Here is a 26,981-nt window from a genome sequence, read left to right as displayed (position 1 = left end):
GAACAAATGAGCTTGAGGTTGAATAATTTACTGTGTAAGTTATGAAGAATATTCCCTTTTTTGCAATGATGATTTTGGTATAGTTAGGATTCAATCCTCTAACTTCTAAACCTCCTAATTTCAATTTGATTCTTAAGTAAATGAGTCATGGTTTTTGTCACTGGGAGATATTTGTTGACGAATCGTCATTTTTCTCTTAACTTCCAATTTGGTAATGATCACTTATTCACATGCAAGTGAAAATTTTGGTACTTTGATGTCCTCTTGAAATGATTTCAAATATTACACTTGATTCTTGGCTGATGACAATGCATAAACATGTGCTAAATTGATGAAGAATTTGTGAAAATTTGGTGAAATGCAAAACTAATTATGCTTGAAAACTAGTTTATGAAGCTTTATTCAAAAATCCATAACTTCTTGCTCAAGTAAAATCAAATGGTGTTCTAAGATTTTTTGGAAAGCTTGGATGATGTACTTCAACTTTCATGTTTAAGGTTTGGATGGATTCATCTTAGATCACCATGAAAAGTGGACTTAAAGTTGGTAAGAAATTTGGTTAAAATGACTTAGAAATTTTTTCCAAGTGTTTGGAAGAATTTTCATGAGCTTATAACTTAAAAACTATTCACTTTTTTAAAAAAAATTCACCTTGACAAAGTTGTAGATCTTGATTTTCTCTTCAAAATGAGCTTTGGAACAAAAAGTTAGGCCAAGGGATGAAGAAGTTATGCCCTTTTAAAGTTTGAATGAAAAATATTTAATTCTCCATTAAAAAGTCAAAACCCTAAAATGTTGACTTTTTGATTCTTGATTAATTTTTTTGATTTCTCTTAATCAAATGACTCTAATAACCATATATTCATGATTTTGATCCTTAAAAGTCCATGGTTGACCAAATTTCTCAAAAGTTGGAGGTGATATTGAACAGTTGACTTTTTCCAGACGAATTGTAATTTTGTAAGTACAAATCAGATTCTTCCAACCAAATGAATGATGTGAGTAGATTATGATGAGGCATTGGAGGTCCTTAAATCATGTTTTGAGTCATGGAAATATGTCTGGACTAAAAGTCAACCTCCTAGGTGAGTTAGGTCAAAAACCCTAATTGTGGACCAGATGGAATTAGGAATTGTTAAATCTTGAGTTGAAGTGCACATGAGCTTAGATATTGATGAGGGGAAACATATGAGCATATGAGAATGCTTGAGCTCTATGGATCATGTTTTGAAGCTTGAGATCCTTTTCAGATGAAAATCTTAACAATTGACCCTAATGAATCTAAAACCCTAATTTGGTGCTCTTGATGATCTTAAGGCTTGATGCCTTGAAACTTGAGATCATATGTGGATGAATGAGACATATTGATCTTTGTGATGCACTGAGGATTATTTCAGTCATTGATTGATCCTTTTGCCTGAATTTCCTGAGGCCTGAAACCCTAATTTGAAGACTTAGTGAATAGACAACTGCTCTTGGTATCTGTTTTGAGTTGATGATGTATATATGCATGTGGGATGATATATGATGTGAAATCTTAGGGGGGTAAAAGTTTGGATATGACAGTTTGGAGTCAGTATGAGTCGCTAATCAATTGTGGTTGCTAGTGCCAAACATGACTTAAGGACCTACTAGATGAAAAATATTTAGATAGAGAATTTCACGAAAGATATGAATGCGAGCATTAAGGAAGAAGATGAATCACATAGAAAGGAAGAGCGAGCAAGAAGAAGAATGAAGCACAGAGGAACGAATAATATTAATATAAGTTTTGATAAATAAAAAATAATAATGGCGTGATATGTATGGACATTAACATGTGCCCTAAGGACACATGTTAAGAAACTTATGGGGTGTTTGTTTCATGGATTCCAAATTTATTTCCAGAAATATGATTTGAATTTTTTGGATTCACATGTTTGTTTCAAGGATTTATAAATTATGCCTTGAAATTTTTTATTCTTGAGAGTTTCATTTACACATGGTTTTTTTAATTTTTTATTCCCATGTAATAGAAAGAGAATTTTTTATTCCCATGGAAATAAGAAGGTAACCACCAATAACTTCTCACATCTATTCATTTAACTCTTTTATTTTCATTTTAAGTAAAATATATTTTATAAATATTCTTGGAAACTTAATTATTTACCAAACACAAATATAGGAATAAAGTTCCTGATAATAATATTCCTTGAAATAAAATTCTCAGAATTATAATTTTAATCCTTAAAATAAACACAACCCTAAAATAAAAAATATGTATTAGACAACATAACAAACACAATAATTATCAATTTTTAATTAAAACAATACACAATTTCTAAAAAAAAACTTTCCACATTTATATATTTAACTACCCATAGAAAAAACATCATTATTCACATCCTACCCCTCAATTCTGTATTTACCTACGTGTAATTTGGATACTAACTAAAGTCTACTATATTTTATATTATTTTTTAGCAGATTTACTTTAATGGAACACTCTTGTTCAGCAACATAGAAAGATCTTCGCGAAACCAATTTGATACAGCGAAAACAATAACCTTATGATCAGCATTTGACTCAAAACGACGCCGCATCGCTGCAGAGCTTCACCACCTCAAATCAAATCCTTGCCATGGCGAACTCGCAAGAGCAAGATCGTCCATGGTTCCTCTATGCAATGCCATTGTTAGTCTTTGCTTTGATCGCATTTCATCTCCTCGCCTTGGTAAAAACCCTAATATACTTTTTTCCCTTACCCTCTTTTTCTTCTTCTCTTAATATTCACTACCCTAATTTTTGATATGTGAAATCGAAATTATGTTCTTTGATTGATTTCAGGTGTATTGGATTTACAGATTGTCGACTGATACTAAGGTGCAACAGCAGCTGCTACATCAACAGCTGCAGCTGCAACAACAGTCACAGAGGAGAAAAGCTCACTGAACAGAACGGTTATGAAGTACTTCTTCGATTTCGATTTGTGTAAACATTTTAATTTTCCTCGTATAATTGTTGTTTTGAAAGGAAAATATGTGAAATAGTGTGAGATTTGCCTGGTGTTGTCAAATAGCATCTATAGCACTATATGGAGTAGAATTTAAACAAATTGCTATTTATTCATAGCACATAATTTGGCATGAAGTTCTGTCAAATGGCAACTATAGTGTCACTATAGCAGTATTGTGTAAGAAATCTAGTTTCTGGGATGTGCGTTTGACAATGTTGAATATGTGTTTTGGTCTTGGATTTTGAGTGAAGATGCAGTGTTATGTGGGGTTTATAAGTTGTTAAACTGAGGTTATATTTAGGAGCTCTGTAGCACCGACACCTTTGAAAAAAGGTGTCTGTATCTCAACCCGACACTGACACTTGTGTTTTGTCTAATTTATTCATTTTTTCAAATTATTACGGGTGTTGACGTGTTAGTGTCAGTGTCGTATTTCCGGTGTTTGTGCTTCTTAGTTTAGGAGATGTTAAATTAGTCAGAAGTGAAATTGCCTGTAATTATGTTAAGTGCTATGCTTGGATTGTAGGTTGGATGGAAAATTAGATCATATAGAAGACAAGTTTGGAATGTGTGATTTTTTGATATTGTTTGAAACGAGTAAGGAGGTATTGAATAATATTGTTTGATTATGTTTTTGAAATATAATGTTTGTTTTTGTCACAGCAACGATAACAATAAAGGATTTTTCTGTTTAGATGGGATTAGAATGGGAATCAAATGATTTTGCTATGTTATAAACTTGGTTTTTGGCAAGGTCATATTTAGACATTGTGGTTTTCTTGGAGATTTTATTCTTTTGTCGAAATAAGTATCAAAGAACTTGTGGAGTTGTGTTAACGATAGATTGAAATGGTAAGAGTTCTCTGTTATTGAAGGTTTCATTTATTCTCTTTGTTCTCCTTTTTGGTTTTCTCTTTTCTCTTCGTGTATTTAAGGTTGAATAGATATGGTCACTGGCCTATCACTTGTGTTTGTGTGCTGCCTGAATTTTTAGAAAGCATGTTTTGAGTGTTTTACTATGCTCTAGTGGAAGTGGCTGTGTTTGGTTCTGCACAATTCCCACGAGGATATTTCGTCGTATTGTGTCAAAGTCAAATAAGCTATGTAGAATATAGTTAAGCTGCAAACTGCAATTGAGCTTACATCACTACAATAGTTATGCTTAAAGTATGTAACTAAGTTGAAGACACACATTTGTAGAAACAATTTAACTTTAATTACATGAGATCTTTCAAAGAAAAATGTTGCTGTCAAAGAGGAGGTTAGAAGGTTTTTAGTTTTATTTCTTATAGGAAAAGAGGTTTGAAGTTTATAAATATATATGTTGGCGTTGGCATACATCTATGGTGTATGGTAGGTAGCTTCTTCATTTTGCTTAAGAAATAGGTGACAAGATTGTGTTAGAGCTATGAAAATGAACTATGGAATGTTGCATTTAAGTGGGTAACAATGATTTTGCGATTCTGTACAACTTGTTCTAAACACTGAAACTCATTATCCAACTCTGAATCATCTACTTCTGGTGAATTTGGCATTTTTTATGAGAGAAAAGTGAGAGAGAGGGAAATAAGATAAGAGAGTATTGTAGTGTGATGTTTAATCAATGTTTCAAACCCATATGGTGCATTGTGCTTGTGTCTGTTGTAATTGGCTACTGAGCAATGTTTTTCCTTAATGTTTTTCCTTATATGTAATGCAACTATCTCCAAAATTAGTGATGGGTGAGGGTATACTTGATATATTATGCAATGTAGTTCTTGTAACTTTTCGGAAACAACATCATTTGAGGTTTTGGTGTTAGTTTTTGGGTCTTTAAGATTTATATTTCATTAAACAAGTGAGTGTTTGTTTTGATGTTGAATTTGTAATATATGTGTGTTTGGCCAAAAGCTACAATTAGTAGCTTCTTTATTTCCACGTTAAAATTGCTTTGGAACTCCACAAAAATTGACATCAAAGCCAAACCAAACCTAGGCTAAATATTAGTCGGTAATCACGAACTATAATTTCGATTCAGTTTAACAAGTTGACAACATACACTTTAGTAAATTAATGTACTTTTAGTAAAATTCTTAATTTTAAGTGTTATGATTAGTGAATTTATGTATGACTTTAAAGTATGAATTTAAGTATTACTCAATTTTTATTGTAATTAACTTGTAAATTTACGATAAAAGTCACACATTCTCCAAAATTATAAATCACCTTGCAGTTTCAATGAAACAATGTTGATTTTTTCAAAGAAATAATTTATGTATGAATTTAAGTATTACTCAAATTTTATCGTAATTAACTTGTAAATTTATAATAAAAGTCACGCATTCTCCAAAATTATAAATCACGTTGCAGTTTTAATGAAACAATGTTGATTTTTTTCAAAGAAACAAATTATGTATGAATTTAAGTATTCCTTTTTTTTTTTTTTTTTTTTTAAATTTCTCTTTCGTGTGTCATTAATGAGGATAATTTTTGCAAATACCTTTATAATTTTTCTTTTTCATATGAAAGTATCTTTATCCCTTATCAACGTTGCCGAAGAGAGAGAAGTTTCAACTTCCCTCTAAAACGGTTCTTCTTCCTTCCACCCTCACAGAGGGGTAGTGGTGGTTCGATTTTTTCAGCTAGTTTTGGGGTTTCTCCTCCCTCTTTGTGGTGGTTCTCTTTTTTATTTTATTTTGGTTTTTTTCATCTTTGTGGTGATTTGTTTTCTCCCTTTGAACCAGTGAAACCCTAGATCTGTTCCCCTCCTATTTTCTCCCCCAAAACACCTCCTCCGTCCGCCACCACCTTCGTTTCTACTTCGATGGCCCCATCACCCTACACCCACCAAAACCTAACCCACCCCAACCCCATCTGTCACCTCCACCAAAAAAACCTCTCTCTACCTAACCCTTCCTTTCTACCTCCAACCTTCATCATGATTTTTCTACCTTCTGACTATAACCACCAAGTTCTCGCAACTCCAAAACCATCGTCACCTACCAATGGGCCAAAGCGGATCGAAAATGAAAAACGGCCTCCACCGGAGCCTCCATTACCAGAAGACAAAGGCCTGGTTTGTGTTTTCTCTGTTTTAGGTAATATTATCTTGTTTTCTTTCTTGGTTTGGTGTGTTTTGTTCTCTTGTTTAAGCTGTGTTAAGTTTGCATTTATGGTGTTTGTTGAAATGCACCAAAGATGCTTGGATGTGGTATTTGTGGTTTTGAGTGAGAACCTATCAATGGTTGCTGCAAAGAAGACCCTCTTTTCCTCTCAACAAATAACTTCTTCAAAGATGGCGAGTTTCTTCAACCTTGAGAACCCGTATAATTGATTTGTGCGTCCAAAAGCTAAAGATATGATCCGTAACTGGATAAATTTAAAGATTGTGGTTCCAAAACTCATGTATTATTTGTGGAAGATTTATGTCCGACTATTTAGATTAGGGATTCAGATTTGTAAAACCATTCTAGTTTCTAAGTTCTCAAAGTTTAATGATGTCCAAATATTTATTATTTATGGATGGGAAATGCTCTATGCTTGTACTCTCTCTTCTTGATGTATTGAATTGGATGAGTTGTTTATAAAAAAAAACTTTACCCCTTATCATACTTTGCAAGGGATTATTACAAATTTAATATAGTGTTTGATATAAAATATTTGCGACTTAAAATACTGATTTTTATTAATATTTTAAATATAATAAAATATTAAATATATACGTAGAAATGTTTTATACACAAAATGAATATAAATTGAAATAAAATACTACTATATTATTAAAATGTACGAAATATGTTAAGAAAATTAAATGAATATTTTTTATAAATATTAAAAAATATGTGAATGGCACATGAATGATTTTTTTTAATTAGATAAAATAAGTAATATGAGAAGAATAATGAAAATTAATGTTGGAGTGAAGAATTAAAAAATAATTTATAATAATATGATAGTATAAATTGTGTTTATTAGGATTCTAAGATATATAGTTATGTACAAGTAAATGTTCCGAAAAATTATTTTCAACTACTTTAGTAGAAGCTCCTTTAATTTTAATTTTAATTTTATTTTTAAAAGAAAAATCATAAGGATATTTTTTTAAAAAATATTGTTTGGCTCTACTTCTCCTTTAAAATAGAAGATAAGTCAACAAAAAGTTTGACCAAATAGTACCTTAATATTTAAAAAATTCTACCCGTGCTTAAAATCTTTACCCATCATCGAATTAGAGATATTTTATGTCTTTTTGTGGGAATTTCCAACCAACTCACATTTAGGACCCCTTTGATGTGCATGACATGATAGAGACATAATAAGATATAAAATATGATAAAAATAAGATATAAAACAGGATAAGTTATGATATAGACAAGATAAAACATGATAAAGATAAGATAGAAAACAGGATAAGATATGATATAGACAAGATAAAACAGGATAAAGATAAGATATGATATAGACAAGATAAAACAGGATATATATATATATATATATATATATATATATATATATATATATATATATATATATATATATATATATATATATATATATATATATATATATATATATATATATATATATATATATATATATATATATATATATATATATAAAATATTTTAAATTTTATAAATTGGTAAAATTTTTATTTTTTATAATTAAAAAAACTCATTTATACTACTGAGTAAATAATTTTAATTTTTCTAGAAAAAATCATGAATTCTATTATATATGTTAGATAAACAAAATAAAAGTATGTATATATAATATGTAAATGACAAAACTATCGTTACAAGAAAATATATTTAATTTGATAAAAAAATAAAATTAGTATTCATATTCTTAATATTTTAATAAATATTTTATTTTATTTTAAATATTCCAATTTATTAGGTCTTAATTTTTTATATTATATAAAGTTAAAAAAATTACCCTTGTTTTTATTTTTTTAATATATGTAGTATCCAATTAGTCATATCGACTAATCCACATAGAGGACTTTCACCCCGCGTAGCCCTTGAGGGTTTGAGATTTTTTTGGTTCTGGACACCATCGAACTCGAGACCCCAAGGGGAGCAAACCCTTGGGACCCGAGCTCCCTTTCGCTGGACCAACCCTCTCAGTTTAAAAAAAAAATTATTTATTAATATTTTTAATTTAATATCAAATTAACCTTTATTTACATTTTGTAATATTTAATTTTTAAATTTTAAATTTTAAATTATATTTTATACGGGTAAATTAGTAAATTATTTTCTTATCCTATCCTGTCAGATTCTAACCCAGCTCATATTCAAGATAATAATTTAAACTAGTGAGACATGATAGAATAAGTTTCATGATTAACTTATCATATCTTGTTGTGTCATCAAACACTGGATTGAGATAAGATATGATATAAATATCCTATCATGTCTTATCTTGCACACCAACCAGGCTCTTATGGTTCCTAAACAATCACTTGGTTACTCAAAAAAGTGAATTTTTAACACTTTGTACACAAATCGTTGTGTTTTATACTTCACTACAAACTAATTGCTTCAAATTCAACTCTGTCTTAAATCAACCTGCAATATTTCATCAATATTTTCCCTTTCCAATGTTGTATTTTTGTTTTTTTGAAAATTCCCATGTTTCCTTTTCTTATTCACGCGCATTCTTCCATTTCTAATCTCATAATCTCTCTCTCTCTCTCTCTCTCTCTCTCTCTCTCTCTCTCTCTCTCTCTCCCTCCCGATACACCAAACTTCAATCTTTCCCTATCTCTAAAACATTTATTCCTTCACCCCACTCAAAACCACTTCCATTTCTTCCTTCAACCATCTCATAACCCATTTTATATCTCTATCTCTATTATTTGGTTTTCTATTTTACGACCTGACCATCAAATCTTTGTCGCTACTTCAATTTTCTCTTCCAAGAATACTTCCAAACAATTTCAGATTTTGGACAAACCTCTTCCTTTCTCATCGCTGCAAATAAAAAACCGGTTGCTTTCTATTTCCAACTCTTATTCCTTTTTGTTTGTTACACCAGGTAAAAGTTGTTATTCTTAATCCAAGTATTTTTTATTTAGGAATAACACATTTTGTTACATTTTTCCGTTCAAAGTTGTTCTTATGTTACAATATTTTGACAATTTTCACTTTTTATTGGATTCCTTTTGGTTTCAAATCCGTTTTGTTAGAACAAGATTTGTTCTGATCAATTATCTTAGTTTTGATGATAACAATAATATGAATTTTGCTTAAGATAATATGGTACTCTAATCCAATGCAATTTCCTTTTCAGGAAATATATAAAGAGTATGCATAATTCAGCGCTCAGAAGCTTTGTCTCAAAGGGTTCAGCATGCAACATCAGAACATGGTCTGGCAAGACATCAGAAGATGGTCGAAGCAGAATCAGAACATGGGTCTATGGAAGCATCAGAAGAACATGAGATCAGAAGCACTTCAAGGTCAGAAGATCAGAAGATGCTTTGCACCAAGCTGTTTGACTCTGATGATATTCAAACGTTGTATTCACAAACATCAGATCAGAAGGAAGTACATGTGGCAGGCTACGCTGACTGACAAAAGGAACGTTAGAAGCTATTAAAGGCAACGTCAGTAGACACAACGTGAACAAGGCTCGAGGTAGTTGACAAAAGCGTATAACATTAAATGCGATGCTGTACGGAACACGCAAAGCATTAAATACACTCAACGATCATCTTCTCAAGTGCCAATATATATGAAGTTCTGATGAGAAGCAAGGTTAACGATTCTGAACAAAACAACTCATATTAACTTGCTGAAACACTGTTCTATTCAAAGCTCAGAATCTTCATCTTCATCAAAGCTCACTACATTGCTGTTGTAATATATTAGTGAGAATAAGCTGAAACGTTAAGAGAAATATCACAGTTTGTGATTATAGCTTTTAAGAAGCAATTGTAATACTCTTAGAATTGATTACATTAAGTTGTAAGGAACTAGAGTGATCGTGTGGATCAGAATACTCTAGGAAGTCTTAGAGGTTATCTAAGCAGGTTGTAACTAGAGTGATCGTGTGGATCAGAATACTCTAGAAAGTCTTAGAGGGTATCTAAGCAGTTGTTCCTGGAGTGATCAGTGTGTGATCAGAAGACTCTGGAAGACTTAGTTGCTGACTAAGTGGAGAACCATTGTAATCCGTGCGATTAGTGGATTAAATCCTCAGTTGAGGTAAATCATCTCTGCGGGGGTGGACTGGAGTAGTTTAGTTAACAACGAACCAGGATAAAAATAACTGTGCAATTTATTTTTATCGGTCAAGTTTTTAAAGCTACACTTATTCAAACCCCCCCTTTCTAAGTGTTTTTCTATCCTTCAATTGGCATCAGAGCGCCGGTTCTAAGGTGCAAGCACTTAACCGTGTTTAGAAAAGATTCAGGAAGAGAAAAACGCTTCAGTAAAAGATGGCTGATGAAACTACAAAGTCTACATCTACATCTGGCTCTGCTGAGCAACACAACGGTAACAATGGTTATACTAGACCGCCAGTATTTGATGGTGAAAACTTTGAATACTGGAAAGATAAACTGGAAAGTTACTTTCTTGGTCTAGATGGTGATCTATGGGATCTTCTGATGGATGGTTACAAACATCCGGTAAATGCCAGTGGCGTAAAGCTGACAAGGCAAGAAATGAGCGATGATCAGAAGAAGCTTTTCAGGAATCATCATAAATGCAGAACTGTTTTGCTGAATGCTATCTCTCATGCTGAGTATGAGAAGATATCTAACAGGGAAACGGCCTATGACATATATGAGTCATTGAAAATGACTCATGAAGGAAATGCTCAAGTCAAGGAGACTAAAGCTCTCGCTTTAATCCAGAAGTATGAAGCCTTCAAGATGGAGGATGATGAAGACATTGAAAAGATGTTTTCAAGATTTCAAACTCTTACTGCTGGATTGAGAGTTCTTGACAAGGGATACACCAAGGCTGATCACGTAAAGAAGATCATCAGAAGCTTACCCAGAAGATGGGGTCCTATGGTGACTGCATTTAAGATTGCGAAGAATCTAAATGAAGTCTCTTTGGAAGAGCTGATCAGTGCCCTGAGGAGTCATGAAATTGAACTGGATGCTAACGAGCCTCAAAAGAAAGGTAAGTCTATTGCATTAAAATCCAATATCAAGAAATGCACTAACGCTTTTCAGGCTAGAGAAGAAGATCCTGAAGAATCAGAATCTGAAGAAGAAGATGAACTGTCCTTGATCTCCAGAAGGCTAAATCAACTCTGGAAGAACAAGCAAAGGAAGTTCAGAGGCGTCAGAAGCTCAAAGAAATTTGAACGTGGAGAATCTTCTGATGACAGAAGATTTGACAAGAAGAAGGTCATGTGCTATGAATGCAATGAGCCTGGACACTTCAAGAATGAATGTCCAAAACTTCAGAAGGAAAATCCCAAGAAGAAGTTTCATAAGAAGAAAGGTCTTATGGCAACCTGGGATGAGTCAGAAGATGATTCAGACTCTGAAGATGAGCAGGCTAACTGTGCGCTGATGGCGACAGAAGATGACGGATCAGAATCTACATCAGAATCAGATTCTGAAGAGGTATTTTCTGAACTTACTAGAGATGAGTTAGTTTCCAGTCTAACAGAACTTCTGGAATTCAAGTCTCAGATTAGTCTCAAATACAAAAAGCTGAAAAAGCTATTTGAATTTGAAACGAAGAAGCTTGAGTTGGAAAATTCTGAATTAAAAGAAAAAGTTTTAAAATTATCCAATAATGTTGGATCTCCTTCCAATTCAGAAAAATCCACTCCTAGTCTAAACCATATTCTGAAAGAATATGATTTAAGTTTCAGGAAGTTCTTATCTAGAAGTATTGGCAGAAGTCAGCTAGCTTCTATGATATATGCTGTGTCTGGAAACAGTAGAGTTGGCATTGGTTTTGAGGGTGAAACCCCATACAAACTTGAACCTGTTGATAAGATGAAAATCACATACAAGCCATTGTATGATCAGTTCAAGTATGGCCACTCACATGATATTAGGCACACTTCACATGCTCAAAGTTTTCACATTACACACACTAAGAAGCATGTGACACAACCTAGGAAATATCATGAAACTCACATTAAGAATTATCATGCTGTTCCTCCTATTGCTTACAATGTTAAACCCAAGTTCAATCAGAACTTGAGAAAATCTAACAAGAAAGGACCCAAGAAAATGTGGGTACCTAAGGATAAGATTATTCCTATTGCAGATATCCTTGGCTGCAAAAAGGACAAAGCACAACATGTCGTGGTACCTGGACTCTGGATGCTCACGACACATGACAGGAAGAAGGTCTATGTTCCAAGACCTGGTGCTTAAGTCTGGAGGAGAAGTCAAGTTTGGAGGAGATCAGAAGGGCAAGATAATTGGCTCTGGAACTATAAAGTCTGGTAACTCTCCTTCCATTTCAAATGTACTTCTTGTAGAAGGATTAACACATAACCTCTTATCTATCAGTCAATTGAGTGACAATGGTTATGATATAATCTTTAATCAAAAGTCTTGCAAGGCTGTAAATCAGAAGGATGGCTCAATCCTATTTACCGGCAAGAGGAAGAACAACATTTATAAGACAGATCTGCAAGATCTTATGAGTCAGAAGGTGACTTGTCTTATGTCTGTTTCTGAAGAGCAGTGGGTCTGGCACAGAAGATTAGGTAATGCTAGTTTGAGAAAGATTTCTCAGATTAACAAACTGGATCTTGTCAGAGGACTCCCTAATCTGAAATTCAAATCAGATGCTCTTTGTGAAGCATGTCAGAAGGGCAAGTTCTCCAAACCTGCATTCAAGTCCAAGAATGTTGTTTCTACCTCAAGGCCATTAGAACTCTTGCACATTGATCTGTTTGGCCCAGTCAAAACAGCATCTGTCAGAGGGAAGAAATATGGATTAGTCATCGTAGATGATTATAGCCGCTGGACATGGGTAAAATTCTTGAAACACAAGGATGAGTCTCATTCAGTGTTCTTTGATTTCTGCATTCAGATTCAATCTGAAAAAGAGTGTAAAATCATAAAGGTTAGAAGTGATCATGGTGGTGAATTTGAGAACAGATTCTTTGAAGAGTTCTTCAAAGAAAATGGTATTGCCCATGATTTCTCTTGTCCTAGAACTCCACAGCAAAATGGAGTTGTAGAACGAAAGAATAGGACTCTGCAAGAAATGGCCAGAACCATGATCAATGAAACCAATATGGCTAAGCATTTCTGGGCAGAAGCAATAAACACTGCATGCTATATTCAGAATAGAATCTCTATCAGACCTATTCTAAATAAAACTCCTTATGAATTGTGGAAGAATATAAAGCCCAACATTTCATATTTCCATCCTTTTGGATGTGTATGCTTTATTCTGAACACTAAAGATCATCTTGGTAAGTTTGATTCCAAAGCACAAAAATGTTTCCTTCTTGGATATTCTGAACGCTCAAAAGGCTACAGAGTATACAATACTGAAACATTGATTGTAGAAGAATCAATCAATATCAGGTTTGATGATAAGCTTGGTTCTGAAAAACCAAAGCAGTTTGATAATTTTGCAGATTGTGATATTGATGTATCAGAAGTTGTTGAGTCAAGAAGCAACGCATCAGAAGCAGAGCTTCTCAGAAGCAAAGAATCTGAAGATCAAGTATCAGCTTCTCTGGAGAATCTAAGTATTTCTGAAGAACCATCTGTCAGAAGATCATCCAGACTCATCTCTGGTCATTCAGAAGATGTCATTCTTGGAAAGAAGGATGATCCAATCAGAACAAGAGCATTCCTTAAGAACAATGCAGACTGTCAATTAGGTCTTGTATCTTTGATCGAGCCAACTTCTGTTGATCATGCTCTAGAAGATCCAGACTGGATAATTGCTATGCAAGAAGAACTGAATCAGTTTACAAGGAATGATGTTTGGGATCTTGTTCCTAGACCAGATGGATTCAATATAATCGGTACAAAATGGGTCTTCAGAAACAAGCTCAATGAGAAAGGTGAAGTGGTAAGGAACAAAGCCAGACTGGTGGCTCAGGGTTATAGTCAGCAAGAAGGGATTGACTATACAGAAACCTTTGCACCAGTGGCCAGGTTAGAATCTATTCGTCTATTAATTTCATTTGCCACTCAACATAACATCACTCTCTATCAGATGGATGTTAAGAGTGCCTTCTTAAATGGTTATATAGATGAAGAAGTTTATGTCCATCAACCTCCTGGTTTTGAAGACTCCATGTCTCCTAATCATGTTTTTAAACTAAAGAAATCGTTGTATGGATTGAAACAAGCTCCCAGAGCTTGGTATGAACGCTTAAGTTCTTTCCTTCTGGATAATGGTTTCACTAGAGGAAAAGTGGACACTACTCTCTTTTGTAAAACCTTTAAAAGGGATATTTTAATTTGTCAAATATATGTAGATGATATTATTTTTGGAACATCTAATGCTACACTTGGAAAGGAGTTTGCTGAGTCTATGCAGGCTGAGTTTGAAATGAGCATGATGGGAGAACTCAAGTATTTCCTTGGAATACAAATAAATCAAACATCAGAAGGAACGTATGTTCACCAAACCAAGTATGTGAAGGAACTTCTGAAGAAGTTTAATCTTCTAGACTGCAAAGAAGCCAAAACTCCTATGCATCCAACATGCATCCTAGGTAAGGATGAGGTAAGTAAGAAGGTAGATCAGAAGTTATACAGAGGTATGATTGGATCTCTTCTATATTTGACTGCTTCTAGACCTGACATTCTGTTCAGTGTTTGTTTGTGTGCTAGATTCCAATCAGATCCTAGAGAATCTCATTTAACTGCTGTTAAGAGAATTCTAAGGTATCTGAAAGGTACTACTAATGTTGGCTTAGTTTACAGAAAATCTAAAGAATACAACTTAGTAGGATTCTGCGATGCTGACTATGCTGGAGACAGAATTGAAAGAAAGAGTAGTTCAGGAAGTTGCCAATTTCTTGGAAGTCATTTGATCTCCTGGTATAGCAAGAAGCAAGCAACTATTGCTCTATCAACAACAGAAGCAGAATATGTCGCTGCTGCTGGTTGCAGTACACGGATGCTCTGGATGAAGAGTCAGCTAGAAGATTATCAGATATATGAGAGTAACATTCCTATATTCTGTGATAATACTTCTGCTATATGTTTATCTAAGAATCCTATTCTTCATTCAAAAGCTAAACATATTGAGATTAAACATCATTTCATAAGGGACTATGTTCAGAAGGGTGTTATATCTTTAAACTTTGTGGATACAGACCATCAATGGGCTGATATCTTTACCAAACCCCTTGCTGAAGATAGGTTTAAGTTCATTCTGAAGAACATCAGTATGGATTTATGCCCAGAATGAGAAGATGAGAAGTTCTTATGTATGAGTATCTTCTGAAATGATATTAGATTACTTTTTTATCAGAAGTTCTGATTGAAATCTTTTAGAAATTATGATTCGGTTATTACTAACGTTTCATTATCTAAGTTGATTCAGAACCTCTTGTAAAGCAAAACAGCTGTAACGTTTTATCTCGGATGGTAAACCTGTCTTTACTGTTCATGGATAAGCGCGCGTGCAGTTGAAGGGACGCCGACCATAGGTAACTGTGCTAGTCACCTCATTTGTCTTTATTATCTCTCCTCATGTCACGTAACATTAAATGCTATCCATCATTTGTTTCATTTTATTTTCTTTTAAATACTCTTCAAACGCTTCTCCTTCCCTCTTATATTTTCTCTATTACACTCTGTCTCTGTTTTCTTTCTCTATCTCTTTGCATTCATATCAAACCCTAGCTGTTCATTATCTGCAAATCCATCATGAACTCTTCATCAAGCCCAAGAAGCAGTCAATGATGCGTTTCACTCCTTCATGGCAAGGAAAACTGCAAATTATGACAGGGTTCAAGACATGCTGGCGCAGATTTTGTCTTAGCTAGGGTCTTAGTCTTTGGTCTTAGTAGTTTTCTTTCCTTGTTGCATCTGCTTGTTAAACATCTTCTCATGTAATATCTTTTGATTATCAATGAAAAGTTTCTTTGTTTTGCATTTCATTGATTTTGTTTGTCGTTTTATACATCTGAATCTTTTGATATATTCTTTTTGATGTTATGACAAAAAGGGGGAGAAGATAAATGATAAATGATTTGATTAATCTATCAGTTGCTGGGTAAAGCTCCCACACATTTACTAACAAGAACTGCAAGTTCTAGATGGTTTAAGTATTTTGCAGGTATAAAGAAGTGAAGAGAATCTTCAAAGCACACAAGAAGCAAAACCATAAGAAGCGTTATTCTGTAAAAAGAATAAGCTTATGGAAACTGAAGCAAGCTGAGTGCTGTCAAGCTTCAGAATCAGAAGCACTAATAATAGAATTTGATCCAAAATTTGTCTATTTGCTCTGACAAAATTCTATTTGCTCTGATACATTATTTTAGCCTATATGGCTCTGATACATATCATGTGTTCTAATATACATTTTATGTTCTGACTCGTTCATGCTGACTTTTGTCGTTTAGTTTTTGTTCTGTAACATTTCAGGATGTAGAGATGCTCTGATGATGCTCTGGTACATTCAACAATGTTCTGATACAAATCTAGCATGAAGTGATGTTGGTAGAAATTCAAGTTCTGAAGCTATCCGAGGGAAGCAGAAATCAGAAGCTGTGAATGTTCTAAAGATCCAGAAAACTCAAGTTCTGAAGCTGTCCTAAATGGAAGCAGAAATCAGAAGTTGTGAATGTTCTGAAGATCAAAGAAATTCAAGTTCTGAAGCTGTCCTAGATGGAAGCAGGAATCAGAAGTTGTGAATGTTCTGATGATCAAAGAAATTCAAGTTCTGAAGCTGTCCTAAATGGAAGCAGGAATCAGAAGCTATGAGTGTTCTAGGGATCTAAAGAAATTCAAGTTCTGAAGCTGTCCAATGGAAGCAGAAGTCAGAAGCTATGAATTCTCTGAAGACAGAAGCTTATGTGATCGTCTCTACCGAAATAATCAGGGAAGTCTTTTATTAAAGTTCTTCGAGTATTTATTTCAGGGGGAGATTATTTATCTCAGGGGGAGATTGTTAATCTCAGGGGGAGATTGTTCTTTCTGATCGCAAATCATATCATTTATATATGTTTTTGTCATCATCAAAAAGGGGGAGATTGCCGACTGCTCTTTCTGATCGCAAATCATATCATTTATATGTTTTTGTCATCATCAAAAAGGGGGAGATTGTTAGAACAAGATTTGTTCTGATCAATTATCTTAGTTTTGATGATAACAATAATATGAATTTTGCTTAAGATAATATGGTACTCTAATCCAATGCAATTTCCTTTTCAGGAAATATATAAAGAGTATGCATAATTCAGCGCTCAGAAGCTTTGTCTCAAAGGGTTCAGCATGCAACATCAGAACATGGTCTGGCAAGACATCAGAAGATGGTCGAAGCAGAATCAGAACATGGGTCTATGGAAGCATCAGAAGAACATGAGATCAGAAGCACTTCAAGGTCAGAAGATCAGAAGATGCTTTGCACCAAGCTGTTTGACTCTGATGATATTCAAACGTTGTATTCACAAACATCAGATCAGAAGGAAGTACATGTGGCAGGCTACGCTGACTGACAAAAGGAACGTTAGAAGCTATTAAAGGCAACGTCAGTAGACACAACGTGAACAAGGCTCGAGGTAGTTGACAAAAGCGTATAACATTAAATGCGATGCTGTACGGAACACGCAAAGCATTAAATACACTCAACGGTCATCTTCTCAAGTGCCTATATATATGAAGTTCTGATGAGAAGCAAGGTTAACGATTCTGAACAAAACAACTCATATTAACTTGCTGAAACACTGTTCTATTCAAAGCTCAGAATCTTCATCTTCATCAAAGCTCACTACATTGCTGTTGTAATATATTAGTGAGAATAAGCTGAAACGTTAAGAGAAATATCACAGTTTGTGATTATAGCTTTTAAGAAGCAATTGTAATACTCTTAGAATTGATTACATTAAGTTGTAAGGAACTAGAGTGATCGTGTGGATCAGAATACTCTAGGAAGTCTTAGAGGTTATCTAAGCAGGTTGTAACTAGAGTGATCGTGTGGATCAGAATACTCTAGAAAGTCTTAGAGGGTATCTAAGCAGTTGTTCCTGGAGTGATCAGTGTGTGATCAGAAGACTCTGGAAGACTTAGTTGCTGACTAAGTGGAGAACCATTGTAATCCGTGCGATTAGTGGATTAAATCCTCAGTTGAGGTAAATCATCTCTGCGGGGGTGGACTGGAGTAGTTTAGTTAACAACGAACCAGGATAAAAATAACTGTGCAATTTATTTTTATCGGTCAAGTTTTTAAAGCTACACTTATTCAAACCCCCCCCCTTTCTAAGTGTTTTTCTATCCTTCACGTTTTAGTTTTCATTTAAGCTTATATTACATGGTTTTGAGCTTATTTTGAGACTAAGTTTTAAACATTTAACATTTTTATTGTTATTGTGAGATATTGGATTGAACTCTAGTATGATCGAAGGGTAGCTTCTTGGTTCGACAATTTGACAGGATCTTAGCATGCCATCGAAGTTTGTTCACATGCTCTAATCGAAGCTCTGCAATACTGTAGTCGAAATATGCTCAAGTATGTAGTAGTCGAAATGCTAAGTTTGTTAGCATGTCGAATTGAGCTTGTTTGTTAAGTCCAATTGTTTAAGTTAGCTTGTTCCCTAAGTTAGTTTGTGTAATGGGTCTGCATGTAAAAACTCATTAGTGTAGTGTGTTAGTTCTATTATAAATAACATACTAGTCTCTCATCATTGCACAATGCAAATTCTAAATAGTGTGAGAGAGGTTATTTGTTATTATGTAACACTTGTAATCTAGTTTCAAAGAGAAAATAAAGAATAATAGTTTATAACAAATTCATTGTGTTCTTCTTCCTCCCCTCTTATCTACCCTTGTGTGTTTCTTGCCGATAAAGAAACTGATTATACTTTGTTATTCCGGCATCATTTTCACCACAAATTGGTGTGGTGAGTATGAAGAAGATGTCGTCAACAAAGTATGAGATTAAAAAGTTCACCGGAGTGAACGATTTTACTTTATGGCGCTTGAAGATGAAAGTCCTACTGGTTCAACAGGGTTTTTTAGAAGCATTGAAAGGAGCCGCAACCATGGATAATGCATTAGTAGAAAAAGTGAATAAAAACATGGTAGAGAAAGCCCATAGAGCCACTTTATTGAGCCTCGATGATAAGGTTCTACGAAAGTTTCGAAGGAGACGACGGTGTCAGATTTATAGGTGAAACTCAAAAATTTGTACATGACCAAATCGTTGATTAATCTTCTCTACCTGAAGAAAGCTCTATATTCATTTAAGATGAGTGAAGACAAAGTATTGACTGAGCAGTTGGATATGTTCAACAAGCTGATTCTTGGTCTTGAAAATATCGATGTTAAGGTCGATGATGAAGATCTAGCGCTGTTGTTGTGTGCATTGCCCGTATCACATGCTCACATCAAAGAAACTCCCTTATATGAAAGAGAGTTTTTGACCTTTGAAGAAGTTCAATCAACCTTGTATTATAAGGATTTGAACGAAAGGAGCACAAACCATCTTTGATTGGTAAAGGCCTTCATCTAAGGCGAAATTCACAAAGAGAGATGGCAAATTCGACAAGAAGAAGGGTAAAAGTCAGCATAAGTCTTATAGTGGTGATGCATCTGACATTTGAAAAAGATTCAATTTATTAAAAGCGGAAAAAGAAAATTAAAATGAAAGTGGAAACATTGGAGAGAGAAAGATAAGAGTGAAATATGTGAAGTGAATGTGAGACAAAGGGAAACCCAACTGTCAATACATGTGGTGCTCGAGAATTTGTTTAAAAGGTTGAAATATTAACTTGATTATGAAAAGACAAAACAATTATTTTTGATTTGTAAATTTTGAAAGAGTTAAGAATATTTTTAGTAGAATGGTGACATCTTTTAATAATGACTAGATAGTATATTAGATAGTAGATAGATGTCATATGTACTCTTTTTTTCTTTTGAAAATGAAAAACAAGTTCGATACCAACATTGGTATCAGAGAGAGTCTAAATACAAGTAACGCAACACAATTCATTCGTCGACCTGCTTTGTTACGCACAATCATTTATTCAACACAATTCATTCGTCGACCTGCTTTGTTACGCACAATCATTTATTTGACATGTCGCCAATCATCGTCAACCACCACCTGGGCAACATGTTTTGCCTTCTTTTTCTTCTTTTTGGTCGACTAGGTGTGATTATTTGTATGGTAAAAACATTAACAAATCCATTCTATTTCATTAAAATCACATGACATAAAATAAAAATTTGAAGAAAAAATTAGGAACATTTTCAGTAGCGAGGAAGGGGATTAAAGAAATAGGAAACCATTAAAGGAGTGGAGACAAATACAAATATGCTAACTTAGATACGAAAATCTGCTAAGGATTTTCTAGCCCGACCAAGGCTTTGAAGATGAAATTGATTGGGCTTTGAGTAGAATTCGGCTCCTTTATGAGGATGGCGCTAACAACTTCATCGAATACGGCTAAATAAAGATACAAAACCTCTCCGGCAGACGGTTAGGATAGTGCGAGTGGAGCTGATAGATCCATTTTCAATGATGCCGATGCCCGCTCGCATTTCGGGTTCTGTTTGAAGTGGGCTTCTTTCTTCAACAAATTGTAGGAAAACAGAGCGTGTTAAGTCGACTTCGAGATGAACCTATTTAAACATTTGATTCAACTTCATCGCCTATTTCTTCATCATTAGGGAATTTATCTTAATGACCACATTACATTTATCTTGGTTGGCTTCTATGCCTCCCTCTATTAAACAAAAACCCAAAAATTTTCCAACTCTAACTCCAAAGGTACATTTCTTCAGGTTAAGTCTTATATTATATTTTCAGACTCTTCGAAATACACAAGTGAGGTGCTTGTCATTTAATTCCTCAAAATTTAGTTCCTCTAGATTTAACAATTCTCCCTCTCAAAAGTAAAAATGATTATGAAAAGTCTTCTGATACACTAAGTTGCATAACGTTCACGATTTTAGCACTCTTCGGGTGAGTGCCAACTTCTCAAGACTAAAGAAAAGGATAAAAAGAGAATTTGAGAGAGTAATAGGATATTCTTATCATTCAACATATTAGAAAATGATTAATTCTTATAGCATATATGACTAAACTTGGCATAACCACTGGCGTAAAATTAGAATAGAAAATAACATATTGCAATTAAGTGCAGCTAACATCACAAAGAAATTCCTCTACTAAGTGCAGCTAACATCACAAAGGAATTCCTCTATTTGCACACGTAATCCTTCATCCATCTTGGTTTTTTGGATTGCCTCTTTTCCACTATTGGGCTCACTTCTACCTCCTCATTTTCAACCTCCTCATTGTTGGGCCTTTCCTCACCATATATTGAATCTTCTTCGGATGAGCTTGTATCATCTTCCCGAATAACTTTAGCTCTTCCTGACGCTCTTTTGAACTGAATCAGTGTTTTTGTCAACTCCATTGTGACATTTGCACCAGGTTTCACATGCATCATTTCTAGCATAGGCAAATAGAGAAGTAGAAATCTAATAAAATCTAATTCCAGTTTGGTATCTGAAATACCATCTATTGTTACATGTTGTGCTTTGATCGGCATGGTTGGCCTTGAAAAGATATCTTCCCAACAATAGGATGTTGGTGTCGAAAGGACAGTATCCTTCTCAATCCGTGCCTACATGCAGTCGTTACAAATCCATGTAAGAAAGGGGGAAAGATAAAATGCATAAGAGAAATATAGAGCATATTAAAACTTTGAAGGCAACATTGTATTGACTGGTAAAAGATTGAAAATGAGGTACATTGGTCTCTCATTTTGTTTAACTAACTCAATCTAAATTGCAATTGATTTATAACTTTTGTTAGCAATATTAACTATTAAGTTATTAACTCACATCTATCCGTCATGGAATTCAATTCCGATTTCTTTATTTAAAAGATTCAATTTTGTATTAGCCAAAGTAAGTCTTTCGTAAACACCAGACAAATACTCAAGGAAATAATGGTTTGCAAATCCTAGAGCTTATTAACTACATAAGAAACAAAACCAGAATGTGCAAGTGCACCCACTAATCAGCAAGAAAAGCAAAGTAAAACTAAACGAGTACTCACAAATATTTCTAATGTTCGAAGATTAGGTGAGCTTCTGAGCAAGCAAAGAGCAGCCGAAACTTCTTTCAAGTCATTGAATTTTATGTCTAAGGAAAGATAACCTAGATTGATACAAGGTGTAGGAAGCTTTACCGGCACAACACCTGCAGCCAAATACTGAAAAAGAACAAAGGCTCTAAATCAAAATAATACTTACACAAATTTGTAGTGGGAGGACTTAAACAAGCATTAGGTGAGTCACTTCTAAAGTCAAATTTAACATTCATAAGATGTTCGAGCACTATACCTTTAAAAAGTCTTGATGAATCTCTAGGCTCTGTATATGAGGTAGACCATCAAAAAAATTGAGCAAATTGCTAGAGCATCCATGCAATCTATTTTGATTGCTTTCGGAGTTCAAATTCAAACTTAAATTAATGGCTACTGTAGTTAATTGGAAAGTGTTGACAAAGCTAATACCCTCAAATATATCATAGATATCAAAAAACTTAAGATTTGGTGCATGAATATTAATTTGGGTGACACCTCCAAAAACATTTGCCAATTTCAAATGTTCAAGCAGAGGGCAGCTGGATATCAAGTTTTCAAAAGCATCTTGAGTCATTCTAATATGATCCAGATCAAGACTTCTCAAGTTCCTGAATCCTTCGAAGGTTGTTGGAGGATTAAGCCAACACGAATATAATTTTAAACGATGTAAGCTTTGACAAGAGAATAAGCACCAAGGTATCTTATATAACTCATCCATCAAAACATCCAGTACAAGCTCTTTAATGGATCTTCCAATTAAATAAAGAATCCACCGATCCATATCAGTTGCAGCATTCACACTAAAGACATCATGGCCTGAATCAGAGAGCTTGAACATGTTGATTGACCCAGAATGAAGTAAGAGTACATGATCAACCATCTTAATATACTTACTCTCACAAACGAAAGGGTCTCGGGGAGAGAACACAATATCCGGTAGTGAGTACCATTTGTTCCTCCATTTACTAGATAAAACACTTGTTCTAACTGCTTCCCTGATTGGCAAGTAACACAGAATATGGTCCATTACATGACCCGGTAACAAAGTAATTCTATCTGGCTTCGTCACGGTAGGCTGGGTAGAAAACAAACTAAGTTAGTATATAATATTAATATGTTTGAATTATAGATAGGTCCAGTGAAAGAGAATCTTGATATTCAAAATAATGTAAATAGAAAAAATGTATAGTTGTGAATTCAAATAAATAAAAAGTGTGGTAACAATAAAAGCATGGTTTCATACAGTGTGATAGCAGTATATTGTATTCAAAAGAAGAGTTTCAGAAATTACCATGACAAACTACCGATTGAAAAAGCACCAAATAATCTTTCGAATATGATCGCTACATAAAGAAGATATTAAAAAAAAGAGATAATGCATTGCAAACTTAAGAGAAATAAAACGAACAAGAAGTAGTGAAAGAGATGAATAACCAGAAATCATTACCAAAGCTTGTGTTGGGAATCGCTTAGAGAGATGGGTGGGATTCAATTTGAGATTTTTTTGCGGGAGATCGAAGGGGTTAGGGTTCGGACCAAATATGTACGGTAAATATCTTCTATTCAAATAAAAACACTAATTAATTTTTAAAAATTGGAAATTAAAAAAATGAAATAATTAGATGTGTATGATTCTCTTTTTTGAAAATAGCTCTTATTAGACCGTATTTTAAATTGACTTTTTAAAATTGATATAAATAGAATATATTTTAATATTCATTTATTTTTTATTAAATATTTATTTTTTATAAGTTTAAAGATAGTGCAGTGACCGTGTAAATTAACTTTACACATACAACCAATTAAAATCCTTACACTTGCCATGTCATATTAATTTTTTTAAATTAAAATTATGTTTTAATTAGATACATGGTTATGATTGGTTGACATTTTACACTGTTAGCTCATATCTTTTTTCTCTTTATTGTATATTATTTTAGGATGAATTATTATTAGTTGATATTTAATTAGTTTTAGTTTTATTAGACGTTTACCTTAGCTGTGCGATGCACGAAATATTCCAGATAGCTATATTTATATTAAAAATTAAATTATTTTTACTTACATTACTTTTAATATGAATATATAATATTTATTGTCTACGTCATAATTAAATTAAAAAAAAAGACAAAGAAGTTAAGAAAAAAAGAGTTAATTAGAAATAATAACTACAATTAATTAATTAAAAAGAATAATAATAATAATAAGGGTTAAATATGTTTTTAGTCCCTATAAATATTGTAATTTTCAATTTTAGTCCCTACAAAATTTTTCTTCAAACAATGGTCCTTGTAAAATTTTTTGTTCCTATTTTTGTCCCCCCGTTAGATTCCACTAACGGAGGCTTATGTGGCATGCCACGTGGCACACCACGTCGGTTAAAGTTAACTCTAAAGAAAAAGAGATAGATTGCGGGGGGGTTTTTAAACCCCTTTAAATAATTTAAAAAAAAATAATTTTTCACAAAAATGGAGCAATAATTGTCAAACGTTCACTATCTTTGAAAGTTTCTGGTGTTGATCGACGGCTAAAAAAACATTCAGAAACGTTAAAGCCAGCCCTTGAATACAACTGTTCCTACTTTATTGTCTTAAAGAAATGCTGAAACATTTCCAAAATGAGCGCATTATGCATAGATTCAGAAGGTGACTGCTCAACCTTTGATAGGCAACTTTCAATTTTCTGCAGTTCCGAGAAAAATCGCAATATCAAGCACATGTGATTAATATTTCGCCCAACCATTGTTTTAATTCTACCAGATGGGAAATTAATTAATACTAGTACTTTGTTATACTACAACAGTGGCTATTGACAAAGAAAGTCAGCAATGGCTATAGCGTGGCAGAATTTAAACAAACCCCTATTGTTCATCGATATGCAATTTATAGTATAAAGTCTCTTCAAAGAGCGCCATAGCAAAGCGAAAATAGAACAAACCATTATTTGTTGCAATCCTCTAAATTAACAACAATTGGGAAAGTCAAACAATGTGTTTCGACTCTTCAAATATTGTCAAAATTAACCCCCAAAAGATATATAATCTTAAGAAAACAAAAGCACATAAAGAACAAGTAACAAAATATTCAAACCGAGCATCCAAGACTCAAGTAACTACAGTTATAGAAATTCATTTAAAAAACATAATTCATAAATAAATTCAATGAGTGGAACACAATTATGAATAAGTTAAGAAGTTATTGATTTCCTCCCATATACTGCTTGAGGAGAATTTTAACAAAAACTAATATAATGAGACTAGTTGATTCTTTACATAAAGTGTTGTTGAAATCCATATCCCTACCCAGTGGCGAAGCCAGAAAAATTATGAAGCCTGGATAAAATTTTAAAGACCGCAAACTCACATAAGCTGAAACATAACTAATGGAATTCCGTAAAGTGAGATTTAAAAATATAGACAAACAAGAATATGTGTAATTACAAATTCAGACAGAAATGATAAGGAGAAAAGTAGTCGTTTACCTTCCCTTGAAGCCTTAAAAATTTGACATAATCCACAATTTCATCTAACTTGACAGATATATTTGTTTGAACAAAATATAAATCCACCGTAATATTAGAAAGAATGGAATAATTCAGCATCATTACCTTCCTTAAAAAAAAACACAGAGCAATCATGCAACATAGCAACTCTGCTGTCACACATATCATACAAAACATACCATCCTTTGATATCTAGTAGATTTATTTCATATAAATCAAGCACTCTTAAAATTTCACAAGTTTATGATTTGGAGCAAAATTTACACAATTTTCACAAACCTTATTAACACTCTTGGAACCTGATTTTGTAAAACCCTAATTCTGTATGCTATTCACTCTCTACCTTAGTGTAATCAAACAAAGTTAATCTACAATATAAAATGTTAAATTAAAATTAAAATAAACTCCAATTTGTTGTAAAAAAAACTTGTTCTTAGGTTTATGTATTTAAATCATTACAAGGAGATGTTTATGAATTTGAATCACCACCATAACAATACCAAAACTAAAATCAAACTTCAAATTCTCACAAACCTATTAATAGTGAGACTAAAATGAACTTCAAATTCACACTAATCTCATAATAATGAAACTAAAAACAACTTCAAATTATCACTATCCATAATTGAAACAAAAGAAGAGTTATTTTTATATTTTTAGAATAATAATTAAAAGAGTAAATGAAATTTAATCTAAACTAAATTAATTAAGCCAAAAAAACATAAGTTCAAATAATTAAATTAATTAAAATAACCAAATTGATTAAAAAGAGTTAACTAAAATTTGAACTAAATAAATTAAGAGTGTAATAAAAAAATACATAGGATCATATAAACAAATAAAAGAAACTAAAACCTAAATTTTCTCTAAACCTAAAAAAAAGAATTAATTTTAAAAAATTAAAAAAAAAATAATTAAAAAAGGAAGAACCAACGAGATCCTTCCACCCACCCCACTTTACCATTTATCCCTTTTCTTTTCTTATTTTTTTAACGTTGCCATAGAAAATAATAACAGTCAAAAGCCTTTTATTAAGAGCAAATGTGTGTCTGACATGTGTCAGTTATTATAATTTATAATAATAATAATAATATAGAAAAACCAAACCCACATATATTCTATTACTGAAACAACATACTGCTGTAATGTAAAAACCCATTTCCCCTCTCCATTTCACAAGTTTATTTCTCTCCCTTCCTCCTTCTTCATTAATACAGACAAATACAGACAATTACATCACAAACAAATACAGATAATTAATAAACTAA

At 33.2% G+C, this 26,981-nt stretch overlaps 1 protein-coding gene and 1 long non-coding RNA gene across 3 annotated transcripts; one reads left to right on the top strand and one right to left on the bottom strand.

Annotated features, from left to right (window-relative positions):
* Nucleotides 1-2,397: 2,397 nt before the first annotated feature.
* Nucleotides 2,398-3,280, top strand: LOC131600528 (uncharacterized). The gene is made up of 2 exons (XR_009283173.1): nucleotides 2,398-2,713; nucleotides 2,827-3,280. It is a non-coding gene; the product is annotated as an uncharacterized LOC131600528 (long non-coding RNA).
* Nucleotides 3,281-21,074: 17,794 nt separating this feature from the next.
* On the bottom strand, nucleotides 21,075-23,793 carry LOC131596344 (F-box/FBD/LRR-repeat protein At1g13570-like). Of its 2 annotated transcripts, XM_058868969.1 has the most exons (5): nucleotides 23,660-23,741; nucleotides 23,504-23,555; nucleotides 22,469-23,287; nucleotides 22,183-22,338; nucleotides 21,075-21,745 (listed from the first exon to the last, which is right to left on the bottom strand). In XM_058868969.1, exons 2-5 carry the CDS (start codon nucleotides 23,504-23,506, stop codon nucleotides 21,317-21,319), a joined length of 1,407 nt encoding a protein of 468 aa, XP_058724952.1. In that variant the 5' UTR covers nucleotides 23,507-23,555; nucleotides 23,660-23,741; the 3' UTR covers nucleotides 21,075-21,316. The 2 variants fall into 2 exon arrangements, with proteins under 2 accessions (XP_058724952.1, XP_058724951.1); XM_058868968.1 differs by having other exon boundaries at nucleotides 23,504-23,793.
* Nucleotides 23,794-26,981: the final 3,188 nt, after the last annotated feature.

This window comes from Vicia villosa, linkage group LG4 (genome assembly GCF_029867415.1).
Source record: "Vicia villosa cultivar HV-30 ecotype Madison, WI linkage group LG4, Vvil1.0, whole genome shotgun sequence".
NCBI classification, from domain to species: domain Eukaryota; kingdom Viridiplantae; phylum Streptophyta; class Magnoliopsida; order Fabales; family Fabaceae; genus Vicia; species Vicia villosa.
Note: the sequence above shows the minus strand (reverse complement) of the source record. Positions and strands in the feature narration are given on the sequence as shown.

What these genes read in the sequence shown, in the direction of transcription:
- LOC131596344 (XM_058868968.1), bottom strand. An exon ending in TTCATCAAGACTTTTTAAAG is followed by an intron (nt 22,339 to 22,468) that starts GTATAGTGCTCG and finishes GTTCTTTTTCAG; the next exon opens with TATTTGGCTGCAGGTGTTGT. An exon ending in TTCGAACATTAGAAATATTT is followed by an intron (nt 21,746 to 22,182) that starts GTGAGTACTCGT and finishes GACTGCATGTAG; the next exon opens with GCACGGATTGAGAAGGATAC.